Consider the following 23,775-nt stretch of genomic DNA (forward strand, 5'->3'; position numbering starts at 1 on the left):
ATAAGGCTGTGTGGGGCACTACTTTTGATCAGGGCCCATAGGGCTGTGTGGTGCACTACTTTTGATCAGGGCCCATAAGGCTGTGTGGTGCATTACTTTTGATCAGGGCCCATAAGGCTGTGTGGTGCACTACTTTTGATCAGGGCCCATAAGGCTGTGTGGTGCATTACTTTTGATCAGGGCCCATAAGGCTGTGTGGTGCACTACTTTTGATCAGGGCCCATAGGGCTGTGTGGTGCACTACTTTTGATCAGGGCCCATAGGGCTGTGTGGTGCACTACTTTTGATCAGGGCCCATAGGGCTGTGTGGTGCACTACTTTTGATCAGGGCCCATAGGGCTGTGTGGTGCACTACTTTTGATCAGGGCCCATAAGGCTGTGTGGTGCACTACTTTTGAGCATGGAGCATGGCCCATAGGGCTGTGTGGTGCACTACTTTTGAGCAGGGCCCATAGGGCTGTGTGGTGCACTACTTTTGAGCAGGGCCCATAAGGCTGTGTGGTGCATTACTTTTGACTTTTGATCAGGGCCCATAAGGCTGTGTGGTGCACTACTTTTGATCAGGGCCCATAGGGCTGTGTGGTGCACTACTTTTGATCAGGGCCCATAGGGCTGTGTGGTGCACTACTTTTGATCAGGGCCCATAGGGCTGTGTGGTGCACTACTTTTTCAGGGACTAGGGCCCATCAGGGGGCTGTGTGGTGCACTACTTTTTAGGGCTGTGTGGTGCACTACTTTTGATCAGGGCCCATAGGGCTGTGTGGTGCACTACTTTTGAGCAGGGCCCATAGGGCTGTGTGGTGCACTACTTTTGATCAGGGCCCATAGGGCTGTGTGGTGCACTACTTTTGATCAGGGCCCATAAGGCTGTGTGGTGCCCATAAGGCTGTGTGGTGCACTACTTTTGATCAGGGCCCATAAGGCTGTGTGCACTACTTTTGATCAGGGCCCATAGGGCTGTGTGGGCACTACTAGGGCCCTTTTGATCAGGGCCCATAGGGCTGTGTGGTGCACTACTTTTGATCAGGGCCCATAAGGCTGTGTGGTGCACTACTTTTGATCAGGGCCCATAAGGCTGTGTGGTGCACTACTTTTGAGCATGGCCCATAGGGCTGTGTGGTGCACTACTTTTGATCAGGGCCCATAAGGCTGTGTGGTGCACTACTTTTGAGCATGGCCCATAGGGCTGTGTGGTGCACTACTTTTGAGCAGGGCCCATAGGGCTGTGTGGTGCACTACTTTTGAGCAGGGCCCATAAGGCTGTGTGGTGCATTACCTTTGAGCAGGGCCCATAAGGCTGTGTGGTGCACTACTTTTGATCAGGGCCCATAGGGCTGTGTGGTGCACTACTTTTGATCAGGGCCCATAGGGCTGTGTGGTGCACTACTTTTGAGCAGGGCCCATAAGGCTGTGTGGTACATTAAGGGGAATAGGATGCCATCTGAGGAGGCAGACTGAATGTTGTCCAGTCTTTTCTCTCAATTCAATTCAAGGGCTTTATTGGCATGGGAAACATGTGTTAACATTGCCAAAGCAAGTGAGGTAGACAACATACAAAGTGAATATATAAGGTGAAAAACAACAAAAATGAACAGTAAACATTACACATACAGAAGTTTCAAAACAGTAAAGACATTACAAATGTCATATTATATATATATATATACAATGTACAAATAGTTAAAGGACACAAGATAAAATAAATAAGCATAAATATGGGTTGTATTTACAATGGTGTGTGTTCTTCACTGGTTGCCCTTTTCTCGTGGCAACAGGTCACAAATGTTGCTACTGTGATGGCACACTGTGGAATTTCACCCAGTAGTCTTCTCAATTCAATTCAATTCAATTCAAGGGCTTTATTGGCATGGGAAACATGTGTTAACATTGCCAAAGCAAGTGAGGTAGACAACATACAAAGTGAATATATAAAGTGAAAAACAACAAAAATTAACAGTAAACATTACACATACAGAAGTTTAAAAACAGTAAAGACATTACACATGTCATATTATATATATATATACAATGTACAAATAGTTAAATGACACAAGACAACATGAATAAGCATAAATATGGGTTGTATTTACAATGGTGTTTGTTCTTCACTGGTTGCCCTTTTCTCGTGGCAACAGGTCACAAATATTGCTGCTGTGATGGCACACTGTGGAATTTCACCCAAAAGATATGGGAGTTTTTCAAAATTGGATTTGTTTTCGAATTCTTTGTGGATCTGTGTAATCTGGGGGAAATATGTCTCTCTAATATGGTCATACATTGGGCAGGAGGTTAGGAAGTGCAGCTCAGTTTCCACCTCATTTTGTGGGCAGTGAGCACATAGCCTGTCTTCTCTTGAGAGCCATGTCTGCCTACGGCGGCCTTTCTCAATAGCAAGGCTATGCTCACTGAGTCTGTACATAGTCAAAGCTTTCCTTAATTTTGGGTCAGTCACAGTGGTCAGGTATTCTGCCGCTGTGTACTCTCTGTGTAGGGCCAAATAGCATTCTAGTTTGCTCTGTTTTTTTGTTAATTCTTTCCAATGTGTTAAGTAATTATCTTTTTGTTTTCTCATGATTTGGTTGGGTCTAATTGTGCTGTTGTCCTGGGGCTCTGTAGGGTGTGTTTGTGTTTGTGAACAGAGCCCCAGGACCAGCTTGCTTAGGGGACTCTTCTCCAGGTTCATCTCTCTGTAGGTGATGGCTTTGTTATGGAAGGTTTGTGAATCGCTTCCTTTTAGGTGGTTGTAGAATTTAACGGCTCTTTTCTGGATTTTGATAATTAGTGGGTATCGGCCTAATTCTGCTCTGCATGCATTATTTGGTGTTTTACGTTGTACACAGAGGATATTTTTGCAGAATTCTGCGTGCAGAGTCTCAATTTGGTGTTTGTCCCATTTTGTGAAGTCTTGGTTGGTGAGCGGACCCCAGACCTCACAACCATAAAGGGCAATGGGCTCTATGACTGATTCAAGTATTTTTAGCCAAATCCTAATTGGTATGTTGAAATTTATGTTTCTTTTGATGCCATAGAATGCCCTTCTTGCCTTGCCTCTCAGATCGTTCACAGCTTTGTGGAAGATACCTGTGGCGCTGATGTGTAGGCCAAGGTATGTATAGTTTTTTGTGTGCTCTAGGGCAACAGTGTCTAGATGGAATTTGTATTTGTGGTCCTGGTGACTGGACCTTTTTTGGAACACCATTATTTTGGTCTTACTGAGCTTTACTGTCAGGGCCCAGGTCTGACAGAATCTGTGCATAAGATCTAGGTGCTGCTGTAGGCCCTCCTTGGTTGGTGACAGAAGCACCAGATCATCAGCAAACAGCAGACATTTGACTTCGGATTCTTGCAGGGGAGGCCGGGTGCTGCAGACTTTTCTAGTGCCCGCGCCAATTCGTTGATATATATGTTGAAGAGGGTGGGGCTTAAGCTGCATCCCTGTCTAACCCCACGACCCTGTGTGAAGAAATGTGTGTGTTTTTTGCCAATTTTAACCACACACTTGTTGTTTGTGTACATGGATTTTATAATGTCGTATGTTTTACCCCAACACCACTTTCCATCAGTTTGTATAGCAGACCCTCATGCCAGATTGAGTCGAAGGCTTTTTTGAAATCAACAAAGCATGAGAAGACTTTGCCTTTGTTTTGGTTTGTTTGGTTGTCATTTAGGGTGTTCAGGGTGAATACATGGTCTGTTGTACGGTAATTTGGTAAAAAGCCAATTTGACATTTGCTCAGTACATTGTTTTCATTGAGGAAATGTACGAGTCTGCTGTTAATAATAATGCAGAGGATTTTCCCAAGGTTACTGTTGACACATATTCCACGGTAGTTATTGGGGTCAAATTTGTCTCCACTTTTGTGGATTGGGGTGATCAGTCCTTGGTTCCAAATATTGGGGAAGATGCCAGAGCTAAGTATGATGTTAAAGAGTTTTAGTATAGCCAATTGGAATTTGTTGTCTGTATATTTGATCATTTCATTGAGGATACCATCGACACCACAGGCCTTTTTGGGTTGAAGGGTTTTTATTTTGTCCTGTAACTCATTTAATGTAATTGGAGAATCCAGTGGGTTCTGGTAGTCTTTAATAGTTGATTCTAAGATCTGTACTTGATCATGTATATGTTTTTGCTCTTTGTTCTTTGTTATAGAACCAAAAAGATTGGAGAAGTGGTTTACCCATACATCTCCATTTTGGATAGATAATTCTTCGTGTTGTTGTTTGTTTAGTGTTTTCCAATTTTCCCAGAAGTGGTTAGAGTCTATGGATTCTTCAATTACATTGAGCTGATTTCTGACATGCTGTTCCTTCTTTTTCCGTAGTGTATTTCTGTATTGTTTTAGTGATTCACCATAGTGAAGGCGTAGACTCCGGTTTTCCGGGTCTCTATGTTTTTGGTTGGACAGGTTTCTCAATTTCTTTCTTAGATTTTTGCATTCTTCATCAAACCATTTGTCATTATTGTTCATTTTCTTTGGTTTTCTATTTGAGATTTTTAGATTTGATAGGGAAGCTGAGAGGTCAAATATACTGTTAAGATTTTCTACTGCCAGGTTTACACCTTCACTATTACAGTGGAACGTTTTACCCTGGAAATTGTCTAAAAGGGATTGAATTTGTTGTTGCCTAATTGTTTTTTGGTAGGTTTCCAAACTGCATTCCTTCCATCTATAGCATTTCTTAATGTTACTCAGTTCCTTTGGCTTTGATGCCTCATGATTGAGTATTGCTCTGTTTAAGTAGACTGTGATTTTGCTGTGGTCTGATAGGGGTGTCAGTGGGCTGACTGTGAACACTCTGAGAGATTCTGGGTTGAGGTCAGTGATAAAGTAGTCTACAGTACTACTGCCAAGAGATGAGCTATAGGTGTACCTACCATAGGAGTCCCCTCGAAGCCTACCGTTGACTATGTACATACCCAGCGTGCGACAGAGCTGCAGGAGTTGTGACCCGTTTTTGTTGGTTATGTTGTCATAGTTGTGCCTAGGGGGGCATATGTGGGAGGGGATGCTGTCACCTCCTGGCAGATGTTTGTCCCCCTGTGTGCTGAGGGTGTCAGGTTCTTGTCCGGTTCTGGCATTTAGGTCGCCACAGACTAGTACATGTCCCTGGGCCTGGAAATGATTGATTTCGCCCTCCAGGATGGAGAAGCTGTCTTCATTAAAATATGGGGATTCTAGTGGGGGGATATAGGTAGCACACAGGAGGACATTGTTCTCTGTTAGGATAATTTCCTTTTGAATTTCTAGCCAAATGTAGAATGTTCCTGTTTTGATTAATTTAATGGAGTGAGTTAGGTCTACTCTATACCAAATTAGCATACCCCCTGAGTCCCTTCCCTGTTTCACACCTGGTAGTTTGGTGGATGGGACTACCAGCTCTCTGTAACCTAGAGGGCAACCAGTGGGTCTGTCTCCTCTATACCAGGTTTCTTGCAGGATGACAATGTCTGTGTTACCGATTTCTTTGGTGAAGTCCAGGTTTCTGCTCTTCAGGCCAAAGGCAGATGACCTCAGGCCTTGGATATTCCAGGATGATATAGTGAATGCTTTTTGTTCCATAGAGTGTCCAATGTTGTTGGTTGTGGTTTGGCCTCAGGCCAGTAAGTGTGAGCAGAGCCTGCTGAGCATCTGGTACATGCCATTGGCTTGGGCGAGTGTGAGAGTGGGGGTTGGGACTGTTTGCCCGCTCACTACCTGGGCGTATGTGTGGCTTCCATGTTGAGGCCCTCTTTGCGGGGGTGGGGTGCATGGGGTGGGCAGGAGTGGCATAGGTCTGATCTGAGGGGGCCTAAATGGGGTGTGTGCATGTTTGACGTGGGGGGTGTTGATTGGTTGGGGTGGGGGTGTGGATGTGTCTGGGTGTGCGGTGGTCTGGATGTAATTCCTCTTGGCGTGGGTCCTCTATGTGTAGGTCCAGGGGGGGGGGGGTCCTGCAGGTCTGGGAGGGTGTCTCGCCGGTCTGGGTGGGGTGTCTATTGATCTTTTGCTCCTGTGTGAAGTGTTGGGGATACGTTTGAGAGCAATGTCCTTTAGAGTTCGGGCAAAGGTGGGCACTGCTGCCTTGTAGAGGTGGACCTGGTCATAGAGGCTGTTCAAGTCCAGGGTGGAGTGGTGGGCCAGGAAAACATTTGGTTTTGAGGCACAGTCACAGGAAATACTTGCATTTACCCGCTGTATTGTGGCAGGGTGGAAGTATTTTCGTGGTAGCAGGGTGGAGATAACCACTTGTGCGTTGGGGAAAGTAGAATAAGCCTTTTCAATCACTCCCTTCAGTGCTGTGGCCACTCTTTCTTGCTGTGCTCTCAGGTCAATTGTGCCTGTGTGTATTATTTTGTGGCTGGGTGACCCTAGTTTGGCCTCAGACAGAAGGTCTAGGGCGCGCTGGGTGTTTGGACACCAGAGTTTAGACACACTGTGTTTGGGAAAAAGTTTTTTTTCTTCTATATATTTCCCATTTGAGTCCATAAGTAGTACAATCTGTGTCTTGTGTTTGTCCTCAGTGGGTGTGGGGGGGGTTGTCAGAAGGGCTATCAGGCAGGCTGACAGGGGGGGGGTGCTCAGAGTGGGTGAGAGCCGCTGGGCTTGGGGTTCCTCATTTGTCTGTTCTGCTGTGATGTCGACTCTATGGTCAGGGTCTGGTGTGGACTGTTCTGCTGTGGTGTCGAGACTTTTGTTGGGTGCTGAGGTGGGCTGTTCTGCTGGCTTCTCTGTGGGGGTGGCCACCTCTCTAGTGGGTTGTTCTCTGTCGCACGCCATCCCCCTCAACCTCTCCTCCATCCCCCTCAACCTCTCCTCCATCCCCCTCAACCTCTCCTCCACCAGCAGTCTGACACTCTCCTCTAGTGCTCTGTTCTGCTCCTCTTTCTCCTGTTGTATTTGTCTCACCACTGTCCAAAGTGCAGATATGTTTCTGTCCACCTCCAGCTCTCCGGGTCTGGTTAAGGGGCTGTTGTTGTGCTGGACTGTTGTCTGGGTCTGTGCTGACTGAAGTGTAATCACCTGCTGTTCCAGCTCCACCTGCCTTATCTCCAGCTGGGAGGTTGACTCTCTGCTGGGGGTTGCTCGTCTGTGGGGTTACATAATGAAGAGGTCTGGTCTGACCCGCTCGGTGTGGGGGTATCTTTGTCAAGGGAGAGCTTCTCCTGCTGGGCTAATTCTTTGATTAGGTGAAAGTCCAGCTGAAACTGTTTGTGATTACCCTGTGCCATTACTGTTCCGGACTTATAGATATTTATATTACTTGACTCAGAGTCCTCGTTCATCAAGTATTCTGAGTTTCCACCCCTCGTTAATCCCCGCTCTCGTAACAAGGGGGTAGTGTGCTAATATAGCACTGTGCCATGCCAGGGGATGGTTTGTGTGGAAGATAAGGTTGCTGATGTTCCCATTTTTGTAATAGTCAGCAAAAAGTGTCTCTTGATTTTCCATAAGGAGCTTCATTTTGTAATCTTTTCTTGCCTTATTATTCTTTACATGCACAGGGTACTGTATTTTAATTACCTCTGAACAGCAGGAGGGAGCTTCTAAGGCCTCTCCATTTGGTTGGGGTAGACTGTGTGACTCTCCTGCCATAGTTGGGCTAATGGGCTTTGACACCTCTCACTTGACACGTCGGTGCTAGTTGAAGCTGTATCAAGCTTGGCAGAATTATGTTAGAATTCAGTCCTTATAAAGTAATGTTGTGTATTTCTTCTATCTCTCTATAGTGCTGTTTCTTGTATTATGGTCTCTTGTTTCTTTAGAGGTTTCACTTTGTTGTCCTTTTCTTTTCCTTTTTCTTCTGTCCTTATTTTGTCTTCCTTTCTTCTGTTAACTAGATATTTTTTGTTGTTATTCTTCTCTCTCTCTCTGACCGTGATGTCACAATGATGCTTAATTCCAAATTATACCTGAACACCACAGCACATCCTCTCATGACATCACTCTCATGACATCACAGGCATTATTTGGTGTTTTACGTTGTACACGGAGGATATTTTTGCAGAATTCTGCGTGCAGAGTCTCAATTTGGTGTTTGTCCCATTTTGTGAAGTCTTGGTTGGTGAGCGGACCCCAGACCTCACAACCATAAAGGGCAATGGGCTCTATGACTGATTCAAGTATTTTTAGCCAAATCCTAATTGGTATGTTGAAATTTATGTTTCTTTTGATGGCATAGAATGCCCTTCTTGCAAGTGCCTCTCTCTCTCTCTCTGCCTGTGATGTCACAATGATGTTTAATTCCAAATTATACCTGAACCCCACAGCACATCCTCTCACGACAGAGTTGTCAATAGACTCCTGAACAACCCACACCACAGCACATCCTCTCATGACAGACTCAATAGACTCCTGAACACCACAGCATCCTCATCCTCTCATGACAGACTCAATAGACTCCTGAACACCACAGCACATCCTCTCACGACAGACTCAATAGACTCCTGAACACCACAGCACATCCTCTCATGACAGACTCAATAGACTCCTGAACACCACAGCACATCCTCTCATGACAGACTCAATAGACTCCTGAACACCACAGCACATCTCTCTCATGACATATGTTTAATTCCTCCTGAACACCACAGCACATCCTCTCATAACAGACTCAATAGACTCCTGAACACCACAGCACATCCTCTCATAACAGACTCAATAGACTCCTGAACACAGGACATCAGGGTTTCATTTTGTTACCGTGAATGTAAGAATGACAAACTAACAGAACTGTCTTTTAGTCACCCTCTAGTGGAAGGTGGTGATAATGTCTCTGCATTCTCCCTCTGGTGTGTGTGTGTGTGTGTGTGTGTGTGTGTGTGTGTGTGTGTGTGTGTGTGTGTGTGTGTGTGTGTGTGTGTGTGTGTGTGTGTGTGTGTGTGTGTGTGTGTGTGTGTGTGTGTGTGTGTGTGTGTGTGTGTGTGTGTGTGTGTGTGTGTGTGTAGGCCTGCCTGTTAGGTTAATGGACTATAGAAACCTACTGAGAATCTGCCATACAGAGGGAACTACAAATGAATATGATTCAAATGTTTTAGTAAAAAAAGAAGGAAAAAAGCATTAAACCGTGTTAAACACACATCCATGTATGTTGTTCTCTCTCTGTTTGCAGGAAATAGGGTTCAATCTGGCCAATACAGACAGAGAATTCATTATATATCCTCAAACTATATATCCTTAGTGTCCTGGCCTTAGTTATCTGTGTTTTCTATTATATATCCTCAAACTATATATCCTTAGTGTCACGCCCTGGCCTTATTATTTTGATTAGAACAGGGTGTGACATGGGTGATTTATTGTGTTTGGTCTTATCTAGGGGTTTATTAGATTTATGGGGTTGTGTTTAGTAGAGTTGTCTAGGTAAGTCTATGGTTGCCTGGAGTGGTTCTCAATCAGAGGCAGGTGTTTATCGTTGTCTCTGATTGGGAACCATATTTAGGCAGCCATATTCTTTAGGTATCTTGTGGGTGGTTGTTTCCTGTCTCTGTGTTCTCTGCACCAGTTAGGACTGTTTTGGTTTTGCCACGTTTTCTTATGTTGTATTTGTATCGTGTTTTCGTCTTTATTTAACATGCTTAACAATAACCAGGCTACATTTTGGTCCTCCTCTCCATCCCAGGAAGAAAACCTTTACACTTAGACTCAAATATCCTTAGACTCAGATCCATCCACATGCTGGCTCAAACCTAACCCCATCTTTAACCCAACCTAACCCCATCTCTAACCCAACCTAACCCCATCTCTAACCCAACCTAACCCCATCTCTAACCCAACCTAACCCCATCTCTAACCCAACCTAACCCCATCTCTAACCCAACCTAACCCTCTCTAACCCAACCTAACCCCATCTCTAACCCAACCTAACCCCATCTCTAACCCAACCTAACCCCATCTCTAACCCAACCTAACCCCATCTCTAACCCAACCTAACCCCATCTCTAACCCAACCTAACCCCATCTCTAACCCAACCTAACCCCATCTCTAACCCAACCTAACCCCATCTCTAACCCAACCTAACCCCATCTCTAACCCAACCTAACCCCATCTCTAACCCAACCTAACCCCATCTCTAACCCAACCTAACCCCATCTCTAACCCAACCTAACCCTCTCTAACCCAACCTAACCCCATCTCTAACCCAACCTAACCCCATCTCTAACCCAACCTAACCCCATCTCTAACCCAACCTAACCCCATCTCTAACCCAACCTAACCCCATCTCTAACCCAACCTAACCCCATCTCTAACCCAACCTAACCCCATCTCTAACCCAACCTAACCCCATCTCTAACCAAACCTAACCCCATCTTTAACCCAACCTAACCCCATCTTTAACCCAACCTAACCCCATCTTTAACCCAACCTAACCCCATCTCTAACCCAACCTAACCCCATCTCTAACCCAACCTAACCCCATCTCTAACCCAACCTAACCCCATCTCTAACCCAACCTAACCCCATCTCTAACCCAACCTAACCCCATCTTTAACCCAACCTAACCCCATCTCTAACCCAACCTAACCCCATCTCTAACCCAACCTCATCTCTAACCCAACCTAACCCCATCTCTAACCCAACCTAACCCCATCTCTAACCCAACCTAACCCCATCTCTAACCCAACCTAACCCCAACCCCACCTAACCCCATCTCTAACCCAACCTCATCTCTAACCCAACCTAACCCCATCTCTAACCCAACCTAACCCCATCTTTAACCCAACCTAACCCATCTTTCTCTAACCCAACCTAACCCCATCTCTAACCCAACCTAACCCCATCTCTAACCCAACCTAACCCCATCTCTAACCCAACCTAACCCCATCTCTAACCCAACCTAACCCCATCTCTAACCCAACCTAACCCCATCTCTAACCCAACCTAACCCCATCTCTAACCCAACCTAACCCCATCTCTAACCCAACCTAACCCCATCTCTAACCCAACCTAACCCCATCTCTAACCCAACCTAACCCCATCTCTAACCCAACCTAACCCCATCTTTAACCCAACCTAACCCCATCTCTAACAACCTAACCCCATCTCTAACCCAACCTAACCCCATCTCTAACCCAACCTAACCCCATCTCTAACCCAACCTAACCCCATCTCTAACCCAACCTAACCCCATCTCTAACCCAACCTAACCCCATCTCTAACCCAACCTAACCCCATCTCTAACCCAACCTAACCCCATCTCTAACCCAACCTAACCCCATCTCTAACCCCACCTAACCCCATCTCTAACCCAACCTAACCCCATCTCTAACCCAACCTAACCCCATCTCTAACCCAACCTAACCCCAGCTACAAGCAGCAACACTGTGGCAAGGACTTATGACAAGTTGTTTGGATGAATAATTATCTGCATTATTTTTTTTTACATGCAAATACACTCCAATCTACTACAACGTTCATATTCAATGTGATAAAAACAACTTGTTCCTTACTTTTTATTTCTTGAAACCACTTTTCAGACCTTGTTTTTCCTTTACCTCATGTAGATGTACCCCTTGACTTCTGTTGAAACATTTAGTGTTTGTGTGTTTATCTTCTTGCCAAGTTTCCCGCAGAAGTGTATCCAGGTGAGTATCTGAAGTTACGTTTTAACATGAATGTTTACAGGTTTGGTGCCAGGAACAAATAAATCAAATCAGATTTTATTGGTCACATACACATGGTTAGCAGATGAGTAAGAGGACAAGTACACTAGAGCGTCTAGTTCCTCTGTCCAGTGTCTGTGTTCTTTTTCCCATCTTAATCTTTTCTTTTTATTGGCCAGTCTGAGATATTGCTTTTTCTTTGCAACTCTGCCTCGAAGGCCACCATCCCAGAGTCGCCTCTTCACTGTTGACGTTGAGACTGGTGTTTTGTGGGTATTATTTAATGAAGCTGCCAGTTGAGGACTTGTGAGGGTGTTTCTCAAACAAGACACTCTAATGTACTTGTACTCTTGCTCAGTTGTGCACCGGGGCCTCCCACTCTTTCTATTCTGGTTAGAGCCAATTTGCGCTGTTCTGTGAAGGGAGTAGTACACAGCATTGTACGAGATTTTCAGTTTCTTGGCAGTTTCTCACATAGAATAGCCTTCATTTCTCTGAACAAGAATAGGCTGACGAGTTTCAGAAGAAAGATCTTTGTTTCTGGCCATTTTGAGCCTGTAATCGAACCCACAAATGCTGATGCTCCAGATACTCATCTAGTCTAAGGAAGGCCATTTTATTGCTTCTTTAATCAGGAACATAGTTTTTAGATGTGCTAACATAATTGTAAAAGGGTTTTATAAAGAACAATTAGCCTTTTAAAATGATAAACTTGGATTAGTTAACACAGCATGTTATTGGAACACAGGAGTGATGGTTGCTGATAATGGGACTCTGTACTCCGATGTAGATTTTCCATAAAAAAATCTGCCGTTTCCAGCTACAATAATCATTTACAACATTAACAATGTCAACACAGTATTTCTGATCAATTTGATGTTCATTTTAATGGTAAAAAAATAGCTTTCCTTTCAAAAACAAGGACATTTCTAAGTGACCCCAAACTTTTGAATGGAAGTGTATATCAGAACAAATAGCAGCAGGAACGGTTATACAGCTAGAGACACAATACTGTTAAATATATATCAGTATATTATGGAAAGCACTTCTTGCAGCTAAATACAATTATAATTACCCACATATGCAATCACCCCTCCTGGGACCATCCCCCAACCCAACCAACCCCCCTCCTGGGACCATCCCCCAACCCAACCTCCCCCAACCCAACCTCCAACCCCTCCTGGGACCATCCCCCAACCCAACCTCCAACCCCTCCTGGACACACTGATTTCAATATCCTTTGTCAAGGTCAGATGACTTTCAGTCAACAGTCTCTTGTGTGTCTTCACTCCGTAGCCACATACCAGTCTGTCTCTGATGATGTCATTTAGAACACCATTCAACTCAGTGTTCTGATAGGTTCTTTACTGCAGCAGCAAACATTGGTCCTGATTCTCCCTCTTCCTGATGTCTCCTGTGGAACCTGAACCTTTCAGCATTAACTAGTGGTTCCTGTGAAAAATGTCCTTTAAGTATCTCCACAACATCCCCATACGTCTTATTACCTGATCTGTCTGACTGTAGCAGGCTGTCTAGTAAATGATGTGTCTTTGGCCCCGTTATACTAAAACATGGAGGCACAATGTTGTCCTGATCAATGTCATTTACAAGAACTAAATATTCAAACCGTTCTGTATATGAGCTCCTCTGCTCAATACTTTCATCAAAATGTCCAATGGTCCTAAAAATGTTCAATAATATTAATTCCTTTGTAAATTAAGCTGTTTTCGCCTTCTGACATCCACCTCGAGTCCTTTTCTGCCATCCATGACGATGTTAACTCTCGTAGATAGCTCAACAATGCACCTGGCCTCTGCTAGTAGTACACTGAGCTAACATTATCCTGGACTGAACCACAGAAAATAACAGCTTAAACAGTAGTAAAAACAGACATCTTCCAGACAGAATAGTTCCTGTAGATTCAGACTCATCACCAATCTGTTGTTATGTCTGGTGGGTTTCATAACCACGTCTGTATAACAATTCAATAATGATGAGACAGGAATCAGTTCAACCATTTATCTGGAACGTGATCATCTCAACACATACAAACTCCCATGATGCTCTGCAGCACAACCCCAATATACAACAAATACATACATAAATAAGTAAATGGACACGAAACAAACTCATAGAGGAATTGAAATGTTCAGTTCTAGAAAGTAGGGCTATGGGATAGAGTCAGAAAGGTCAGTATGTTTGATACCTGGTTACAGAGGTGACATAACAAGCATAAGGTCCATTATAACACATGGACATTGAGACAGTGTGAGGAGGTCAGGGGTCAAACACTAGATCAGGACATGTAGAAATGGCAGGGCTGGAAATAGACACAGACACATTCTGATTATGGCTCAGTCCTGACCTGAGACACCCAAACAGAAGATGGCATAACAAAGTCCTGACCTGAGACACCCAAACAGAAGATGCCATAACAAAGTCCTGTCCTGAGACACCCAAACAGAAGATGCCATAACAAAGTCCTGACCTGAGACACCCAATCAGAAGATGCCATAACAAAGTCAAACAGAAGATGCCATAACAAACCTGAGACACCCAATCAGAAGATGCCATAACAAAGTCCTGACCTGAGACACCCAATCAGAAGATGCCATAACAAAGTCCTGACCTGAGACACCCAATCAGAAGATGCCATAACAAAGTCCTGACCTGAGACACCCAATCAGAAGATGGCATAACAAAGTCCTGACCTGAGACACCCAATCAGAAGATGGCATAACAAAGTCCTGACCTGAGACACCCAATCAGAAGATGGCATAACAAAGTCCTGACCTGAGACACCCAATCAGAAAATGGCATAACAAAGTCCTGACCTGAGACACCCAATCAGAAAATGACATAACAAAGTCCTGACCTGAGACACCCAATCAGAAGATACCATAACAAAGTCCTGACCTGAGACACCCAATCAGAAGATACCATAACAAAGTCCTGACCTGAGACACCCAATCAGAAAATGGCATAACAAAGTCCTGACCTGAGACACCCAATCAGAAGATGCCATAACAAAGTGGGTCTAGGGTTTCTGGGATAATGGTGTTGATGTGAGACATGACCAGCCTTTCATAGCACTTCATAGCTACAGACGTGAGTGCTACGGGTCGGTAGTCATCTAGGCAGGTTACCTTAGCGTTCTTGGGCACAGGGACTATGGTGGTCTGCTTAAAACATGTTTGTATTACAGACTCAGACAGGGAGAGGTTGAACATGTCAGTGAAGACACTTGCCAGTTGATCAACACATGCTCACAGTACACGTCCTGGTAATCCTTCTGGCTCTGCAGCCTTGTGAATGTTGACCTGTTTAAAGGTCTTACTCACATCGGCCGCGGAGAGCGTGATCACACAGTCTTCCGGAACAGCTGGTTCTCTCATGCATGTTTCAGTGTTCTTTGCCTCGAAGCGAGCATAGAAGTAGTTTAGCTCATCTGGTAGGCTCGTGTCACTGGGCAGCTCTCGGCTGTGCTTCCCTTTGTAGTCTGTAATGGTTTGCAAGCCCTGCCACATCACAGGGATCTGGGCCTGTTCCCGAGAAAGCAGTATATTGTTTGCGTCGGACTCGTTAAAGGGAAAAAAAGGATTCTGCCAGTCCGTGGTAAGCAGACCTGATGTCCAGAAGTTATTTTTTGGTCATAAGAGACGGTAGCAGCAACATTATGTACAAAATAAGTTTTAAAAAGAAGTTACAAACAATGCAAATAAACTAACAAAAAACACAATCGGTTGGGGGCACATAAAACGTCTGCCTTCTTCTCCGGGGCCATTTATGTATATGAGTGTGAGTGTGAGTGTGAGTGTGAGTGTGTGTGTGTGTGTCCAGTATGTGTATGTGTGTCCAGTGCGTGTGTTTGTGTGTGTGAGTCCAGTGTGTGTACAGTGTGTGTGTACCGTGTGTGTGAGTCCAGTGTGTGTGTACCGTGTGTGTGAGTCCAGTGTGTGTGTACAGTGTGTGTGTTCTCACAGGGCGCAAGATTTAGCCAAACTGGTGTGTGTGTTCCTCCATGTATTTAAATGTCATATTGTGATCAAACATAAAACACATGATTAGAGTGAAACATCATGTTGTGTTTGACAATGAGACCACTTGACAAAGGGACACTGAGGAGGTAACATCATAAACCCTAAACCCTGGATAGAGCGGCTCGGTGAATGTGGTGTGGAATGTGTACAGGTGGGTCAGTGTGTCAGAGGAGACTCTGTAGAAGGACAGAGTGCCGGCTGGCCAGTCCAGATACACTCCTACTCTGTGGGAGCTGGAGGACGGGATGTCTATGGTAGTGTGATTATTATTGTGACAGGCCTTGTAACTGTTATCAGAGCAGACCAGACTCCAGGACTTGTCATTGTATCCAATCCCACAGTCAATGCCCCCTCCTCTCCTTTTGATTCCTTTATATGTCACTCCCATAACAGCCCCTCCCCCACTCCTCTCTACCTCCCAGTAACAGCGCCCAGTCAGACCCTCGCTACACAGCACCTGTTCACAGTCCTCAAATCTATCTGGGTGAACAGGATACCGCCGCTCCTGTCTCCTACATGTCACCTTTCTGTTCTCCTCAGACAGAGAGAGGAGTCTGTTTACTGTGTTTGGGTCCAGTGTGAGATCGCAGGCATCTGATGGATAAAACCAGACACAATATTAGAAATCATCATCATTCACATTAGAATGTTAATTCACTTTTCACTAATTAATTTAATGTAGATGTGTCTAGGTATCAACAGGAGAAGTTAAGGTAACTTGAGACTTGTTGAATGATCATATGTTATACAGTATGGTAATGTAATAAAACACTTATTCACAAAAATGACACATACACTCACACCCTGAACACACACACATTTCTAATGTAACACGAACATGCCACTCACCTACACAGACACACACATTGTCAAAGCAACTCGTTCTAAACTTTGGTGTCCCCGATTTCTGCTTCTGTAGAACTACATATTATATTTAATATGACCAAGTAAGTAATGATGTTGGTCTTTGACTTTGACTTAACTTGAATTTAAGACTTTTCTTAATCATATTCTTCACAGTAGTTAACACTCACATTTTCTAAGGCCAGGTTTCATTCTGTTCTCTCCACCATGTTCCACACTGTAGTGGTAAGCAGAAGAACAGACAGTCATTGAGGGATACACACAACACACACAGTCAGCATATAATTTGGTAAGAATGTTTGTCTTAACAGGCCTGATAACTCAAACATGTCTGATATGAACATTGACATAAACCCTCTACATACTTGAGTTTCTCCAGTCTGCAGTGTGGATCCTCCAGTCTAGCAGAGAGCAGTCTGACTCCTGAGTCTCCTGGTTGATTGTAGCTCAGGTCCAGCTCTCTCAGATGTGAGGGGTTTGACCTCAGAGCTGAGACCAGAGAAGCACAGCCTTCCTCTGTGACTAGACAGCCTGACAGCCTGATAAAGAGATCATCATCATTTCACAAACACACTGTTAAAACTGACCAGACCATTTTAAAAGAAGTATCAGTCAAAAGACAGACAGTGAGGTATCAGATTGTATTGAGTATTCAGTCCACACCATACAAAATCAAATCAAAATCAAATCCAAATTTAATTGTCACATGCGCCGAATACAACAAGTGTAGACTTTATTGTTAAATGCTTACTTACAAGCCCTTAACCAACAGTTAGACCTAACCAACAGTGTAGACACAGTGAAATGCTTTACTGACAAGCCCTTAACCAACAGTGTAGACCTCACAGTGAAATGCTTTACTGACAAGCCCTTAACCAACAGTGTAGACCTCACAGTGAAATGCTTTACTGACAAGCCCTTAACCAACAGTGTAGACCTCACAGTGAAATGCTTTACTGACAAGCCCTTAACCAACAGTGTAGACCTCACAGTGAAATGCTTTACTGACAAGCCCTTAACCAACAGTGTAGACCTCACAGTGCTGAAATGCTTTACTGACAAGCCCTTAACCAACAGTGTAGACCTCACAGTGAGTGAAAATGCTTTACTGACAAGCCCTTAACCAACAGTGTAGACCTCACAGTGAAATGCTTTACTGACAAGCCCTTAACCAACAGTGTAGACCTCACAGTGAAATGCTTTACTGACAAGCCCTTAACCAACAGTGTAGACCTCACAGTGAAATGTTGACTTACAAGCCCTTAACCAACAGTGCAGTTCAAGAAGAGTTAAGAAAATATTTACCAAATAAACTAAAGTAAAAAACAAAATAAAAAACTATAAAAAGTAACACAATAACATAACAATAATGAGGTTATATACAGGGGGTACCAGTACTGAGTCAGAGTGCGGGGTTACAGGTTAGTTGAAGTCATTTTTACATGTAGGTACGGGTGAAGTGACTATGCAAAGATATTTAACATCGAGTATCAGCAACCAAATGGATGGGGAGAGTGGGGGTCTATGTAATGGTCCGGTGGCCATTTGATGAATTGTTCAGCAGTCTTATGGCTTGGGGGGTAGAAGCTATTAAGGATCCTTTTGGTCCCAGACTTGGTGCTACGGTACCACTTGCCGTGCGGTAGCAGAGAAAACAGTCTATGACGAGGGTGACTTGAGTCTCTGACAATTTTATGGGCTTTCCTCTGACACCGCCTATTATATAGGTCCTGGGTGGCAGGAAGCTTGGCCCCAGTGATGTACTGGGCCATACGCACTACCCTCTATAGAGCCTTGTGGTCAGATGCCGAGCAGTTGCCATAGCAGGCGGTGATGCAACCGGTAAGGATGCTCTCGATGGTGCAGCTGTAGATCTTTTTGATAGGGGGACCCATGCCAAATCTTTTCAGTCTCCTGAGGGGGAAAGTTTGGTAATTTGGTAAAACTGATTTAATTTTGCCTGCATTAAAGTCCCTGGCCACTAGGAGCGCAGCTTCTGGATGAGCATATTCTTGTTTGCTTATGGCCTGATAGAGTTGGTTGAGTGTGGTCATAGTGCCAGCATCAGTCTGTGGTGGTAAGTAGATGGCTATGAATAATATAGATGAGAAATCTCTTGGTAGATAGTGTGGTCTACAGCTTATCATAAGGTATTCTACCTCGGGTAAGCAATACCTCGAGACTTCTTTAATATTAGACATCACGCACCAGTTGTTATTGACGGAAAGACACACACCCCCACCCCTCGTCTTACCAGACGTAGCTTCTCTGTTCTGCCGGTGCATTAAAAATCCCACCAGCTCGATATTATCCGTGTCGTCGTTCAGCTACGACTCGGTGAAACATTAGATATTACAGTTCTTAATGTCCTGTCGGTAGGATAATCGTAATCGTTGGTCATCAATTTTATTTTCCAATGATTGCATGCTAGCAAGTAGAATGGATGGCAGTGGGATTTTAATCGCTCGCCTACGGATTCTCAGAAGGCAGCTCAATTTGCGTCCTCTTTTCCTCCGTCTTTTCTTCATGCAAATTACGGGGATTTGGGCCTGTTCCCGGGAGAGCAGTATATTCTACTCGTTAAAGGAAAAAGCTTCCTCCAGTTCGTAGTGAGGAATCGCAGTTCTTATGTCCAGAAGTTATTTTTCAGTCATAAGAGACGGTAGCAGCAACATTATGTACAAAATAAGTAAAGTAATATATGTGACAAACAACGCTAAAAAACTAACAAAATAACGCAATTGATTAGGAAGTAAGACGTCAGCCATCCTCTTCGGCGCCATCTTTTGACAGTGAAGCTAACATTTAAATGTGGTTCTAAACTATATCATTTTCAATTTTAGATAAAATGTTTCATATAAGGTAACAGAATATTTAATGTCACCTTTTATTTGAGGGTATTTTCATACATATCCGTTTCACCATTTAGAAAAATAAACACACTTTATGTATCTAGTCCCCCTATATGAAAAAGTAAAAGTATTCTGACCAATTCACTTATTGTGTATTAAAATTGTCAAACGTTTAGTGCAATGAATACATCAAGCTTGTGACTTCCATGATTAAGAAAAATCATGAGTTAGTCATTAATAATAACGAGTGAGAGAATTACAGAGGCTACAACAAAACATACTAACCTCTCACCATTAACCTCTAATTAAAGGTGACATTCTAACCTCTCACCATTAACCTCTAATTAAAGGTGACATTCTAACCTCTCACCATTAACCTCTAATTAAAGGTGACATTCTAACCTCTCACCATTAACCTCTAATTAAAGGTGACATTCTAACCTCTCACCATTAACCTCTAATTAAAGGTGACATTCTAACCTCTCACCATTAACCTCTAATTAAAGGTGACATTCTAACCTCTCACCATTAACCTCTAATTAAAGGTGACATTCTAACCTCTCACCATTAACCTCTAATTAAAGGTGACATTCTAACCTCTCACCATTAACCTCTAATTAAAGGTTACATTCTGTACTGTCTGTCACCTAATATGAATCATTTGATCTCAATAGAAAATTATGGAGCATAGCGCCAAATTTAAAACTGTAAACTTCACTGTCCACACACATATGATGTGGACTATGTGTCTGGTAAACACATGTGATGTGGACTATGTGTCTGGTAAACACATGTGATGTGGACTATCTGTCTGGTAAACACATGTGATGTGGACTATGTGTCTGGTAAACACATGTGATGTGGACTATGTGTCTGGTAAACACATGTGATGTGGACTATGTGTCTGGTAAACACATGTGATGTGGACTATGTGTCTGGTAAACACATGATGTGGACTATGTGTCTGGTAAACACATGTGATGTGGACTATGTGTCTGGTAAACACATGTGATGTGGACTATGTGTCTGGTAAACACATGTGATGTGGACTATGTGTCTGGTAAACACATGTGATGTGGACTATGTGTCTGGTAAACACATGTGATGTGGACTATGTGTCTGGTAAACACATGTGATGTGACTATGTGTCTGGTAAACACATGTGATGTGGACTATGTGTCTGGTAAACACATGTGATGTGGATATGTGTCTGGTAAACACATGTGATGTGGACTATGTGTCTGGTAAACACATGTGATGTGGACTATGTGTCTGGTAAACACATGTGATGTGGACTATGTGTCTGGTAAACACATGTGATGTGGACTATGTGTCTGGTAAACACATGTGATGTGGACTATGTGTCTGGTAAACACATGTGATGTGGACTATGTGTCTGGTAAACACATGTGATGTGGACTATGTGTCTGGTAAACACATGTGATGTGGACTATGTGTCTGGTAAACACATGTGATGTGGACTATGTGTCTGGTAAACACATGTGATGGACTATGTGTCTGGTAAACACATGTGATGTGGACTATGTGTCTGGTAAACACATGTGATGTGGACTATGTGTCTGGTAAACACATGTGATGTGGACTATGTGTCTGGTAAACACATGTGATGTGGACTATGTGTCTGGTAAACACATGTGATGTGGACTATGTGTCTGGTAAACACATATGATGTGGACTATGTGCCTGGTAAACACATATGATGTGGACTATGTGTCTGGTAAACACATATGATGTGGACTATGTGCCTGGTAAACACATGTGATGTGGACTATGTGTCTGGTAAAACATGTGATGTGGACTATGTGTCTGATGTGATGTGGACTATGTAAACACATGTGATGTGGACTATGTGTCTGGTAAACACATGTGATGTGGACTATGTGTCTGGTAAACAAACTATGTGTCTGGTAAACACATGTGATGTGGACTATGTGTCTGGTAAACACATGTGATGTGGACTATGTGTCTGGTAAACACATGTGATGTGGACTATGTGTGTCTGGTAAACACATATGATGTGGACTATGCGTGTCTGGTACACACATATGATGTGGACTATGTAAACACATATGATGTGGACTATGCGTGTCTGGTAAACACATATGATGTGGACTATGCGTGTCTGGTAAACACATATGATGTGGACTATATGATGTGGACTATGTGTCTGGTAAACACATATGATGTGGACTATGCGTGTCTGGTAAACACATATGATGTGGACTATGCGTGTCTGGTAAACACATATGATGTGGACTATGCGTGTCTGGTAAACACATATGATGTGGACTATGCGTGTCTGGTAAACACATATGATGTGGACTATGTGTCTGGTAAACACATATGATGTGGACTATGCGTGTCTGGTAAACACATATGATGTGGACTATGCGTGTCTGGTAAACACATATGATGTGGACTATGTGTCTGGTAAACACATATGATGTGGACTATGTGCCTGGTAAACACATATGATGTGGACTATGTGCCTGGTAAACACATATGATGTGGACTATGTGTCTGGTAAACACATATGATGTGGACTATGTACCTGGTAAACACATATGATGTGGACTATGCGTGTCTGGTAAACACCTGCGTGTCTGGTAAACACATATGATGTGGACTATAAACACATATGATGTGGACTATGCGTGTCTGGTAAACACATATGATGTGGACTGCGTGTCTGGTAAACACATATGATGTGGACTATGCGTGTCTGGTAAACACATATGATGTGGACTATGCGTGTCTGGTAAACACATATGATGTGGACTATGCGTGTCTGGTAAACACATATGATGTGGACTATGTGTCTGGTACACACATATGATGTAGACTATGTGTCTGGTACACACATATGATGTAGACTATGTGTCTGGTACACACATATGATGTAGACTATGTGTCTGGTACACACATATGATGTGGACTATGTGCCTGGTAAACACATATGATGTGGACTATGTAATTAACTAGAAAGTCGGGGCACTACGAAATAATATTTACAAAGCAGTTATCTTCCGAATAAACTCTTAAAGACCTAGTAATATTTTACATCAATAGCAGTCAATATTAATTGGCACCTTATTTCAGTCTCATCTGAAAGTTATAAATTCTTGGTTATCTTCACAAACCCTGGCTAACAAGTTGAATCAGCAATTCAAAATTGGGTTTAATTATTTATTTACTAAATACCTAAGTAATCACACAGACATACACAGAATGAATCATACCTTGATTACAAATTATGTCATAAAGGAAAACGTCCCTAGCGGACGGAACACAAAAGAAAAGGGGCTGGGTTTGAGTGAAAGAGCGGGAAGACTGAGGAACAAAGGGAGAACCGATGTCTCTATTGTAAATATGGTATCTTATGCATTCTAAATTACCGCCCATTTGGAAAAGGAAAATGCAATAAATATTTACTCTGAGCTGCGCTTCGGTAATTTGGTGGTAGATGGAAGGCCGTGTTGCTCAACCGAGTTCTATTGAAGAATGTCTCTGCTTGTAAATTGGATACGTTGTAGTAATGTCGTTGTGTGGTAGACGGGATACTCTGTCTGTTCTTTCCTAGCCCACTTTTGCAGCTGCTGTTGCTAACTCAACGGCTAGGAGGTATCACTGAACCCTTCTGACATCGGACCGTCATCCTAATGTACCCGGAACAGGAAGTTACATTTTCGTCAAGACTTTATAAAGTGGAGGGAGAAGGGTGTGTTTTCATAGTTTACAGCCCATGTCTCTTCACAGGGGCGGGTCACTGATTGAGCAGAGCCCTAACCTTATGAAAACCCAAATCTCTCATTTGGAAGCTAAAATTACATTTCATCTTTTCACCAATAATTTTATATTCAAACATTTAAATTGAACAACAATTCCATGTGAATCCGATAACTACAATGCTCAGACTAGAGTTTATGTCATCCTATCATTGATGAGAATGTCTCGGATGACAACCGAACTGACATCATATTCATTAAGTACCCACGCATATGTTCAACTGGTCGGATTACCAGAATATGGTTCATTTCCTCCCACCTTCTGATGTTCCCAGAAACTCTATGTTAACCAAGGGGTTTTTAAATGTCACATCAGTAGGGTAGAGAGAGGAAAAGGGGGGGGGGTATTTATGACTGTCATAAACCTACCCCCAGCCCAACGTCATGACAACAGGAATACTGACCTCAGAGTCTCCAGTTTACAGTGGGGATTCCCCAGTCCGTCAGAGAGCAGCTTCACTCCTGAATCCTTCAGGTCATTGTTACTCAGATCCAGCTCTCTCAGGTGTGAGGGGTTTGACTTCAGAGCAGAGGCCAGAGAAGCACAGCCTTTTTCCGTGACTCCACAGCCTGACAGCCTGACAAAGAGATCATCATGATTTTACAAACACACTGTTCATTTAACACCAGG

At 43.4% G+C, this 23,775-nt stretch overlaps 1 protein-coding gene and 1 long non-coding RNA gene across 4 annotated transcripts in view; both read right to left on the reverse strand.

Moving 5' to 3' along the window:
• The window catches only part of LOC124024183 (NACHT, LRR and PYD domains-containing protein 12-like), a 59,844-nt gene that overhangs the window by 30,325 nt on the left and 5,744 nt on the right, over positions 1–23,775 (reverse strand). For all 3 annotated transcript variants that reach the window (XM_046338184.1, XM_046338183.1, XM_046338182.1), the window contains exons 7-8: positions 23,549–23,722; positions 16,852–17,025 (exon numbers count right to left, since the gene is read on the reverse strand). In XM_046338184.1, coding sequence (XP_046194140.1) covers positions 16,852–17,025; positions 23,549–23,722 — 348 coding nt within the window. The remainder of the gene's footprint in view (positions 1–16,851; positions 17,026–23,548; positions 23,723–23,775) is intronic.
• On the reverse strand, positions 13,588–14,691 carry LOC124024185. The gene is made up of 2 exons (XR_006836959.1): positions 14,130–14,691; positions 13,588–14,029 (listed from the first exon to the last, which is right to left on the reverse strand). It is a non-coding gene; the product is annotated as an uncharacterized LOC124024185 (long non-coding RNA).

This window comes from Oncorhynchus gorbuscha, unplaced genomic scaffold (assembly GCF_021184085.1).
Source record: "Oncorhynchus gorbuscha isolate QuinsamMale2020 ecotype Even-year unplaced genomic scaffold, OgorEven_v1.0 Un_scaffold_1769, whole genome shotgun sequence".
NCBI classification, from domain to species: Eukaryota; Metazoa; Chordata; class Actinopteri; order Salmoniformes; family Salmonidae; genus Oncorhynchus; species Oncorhynchus gorbuscha.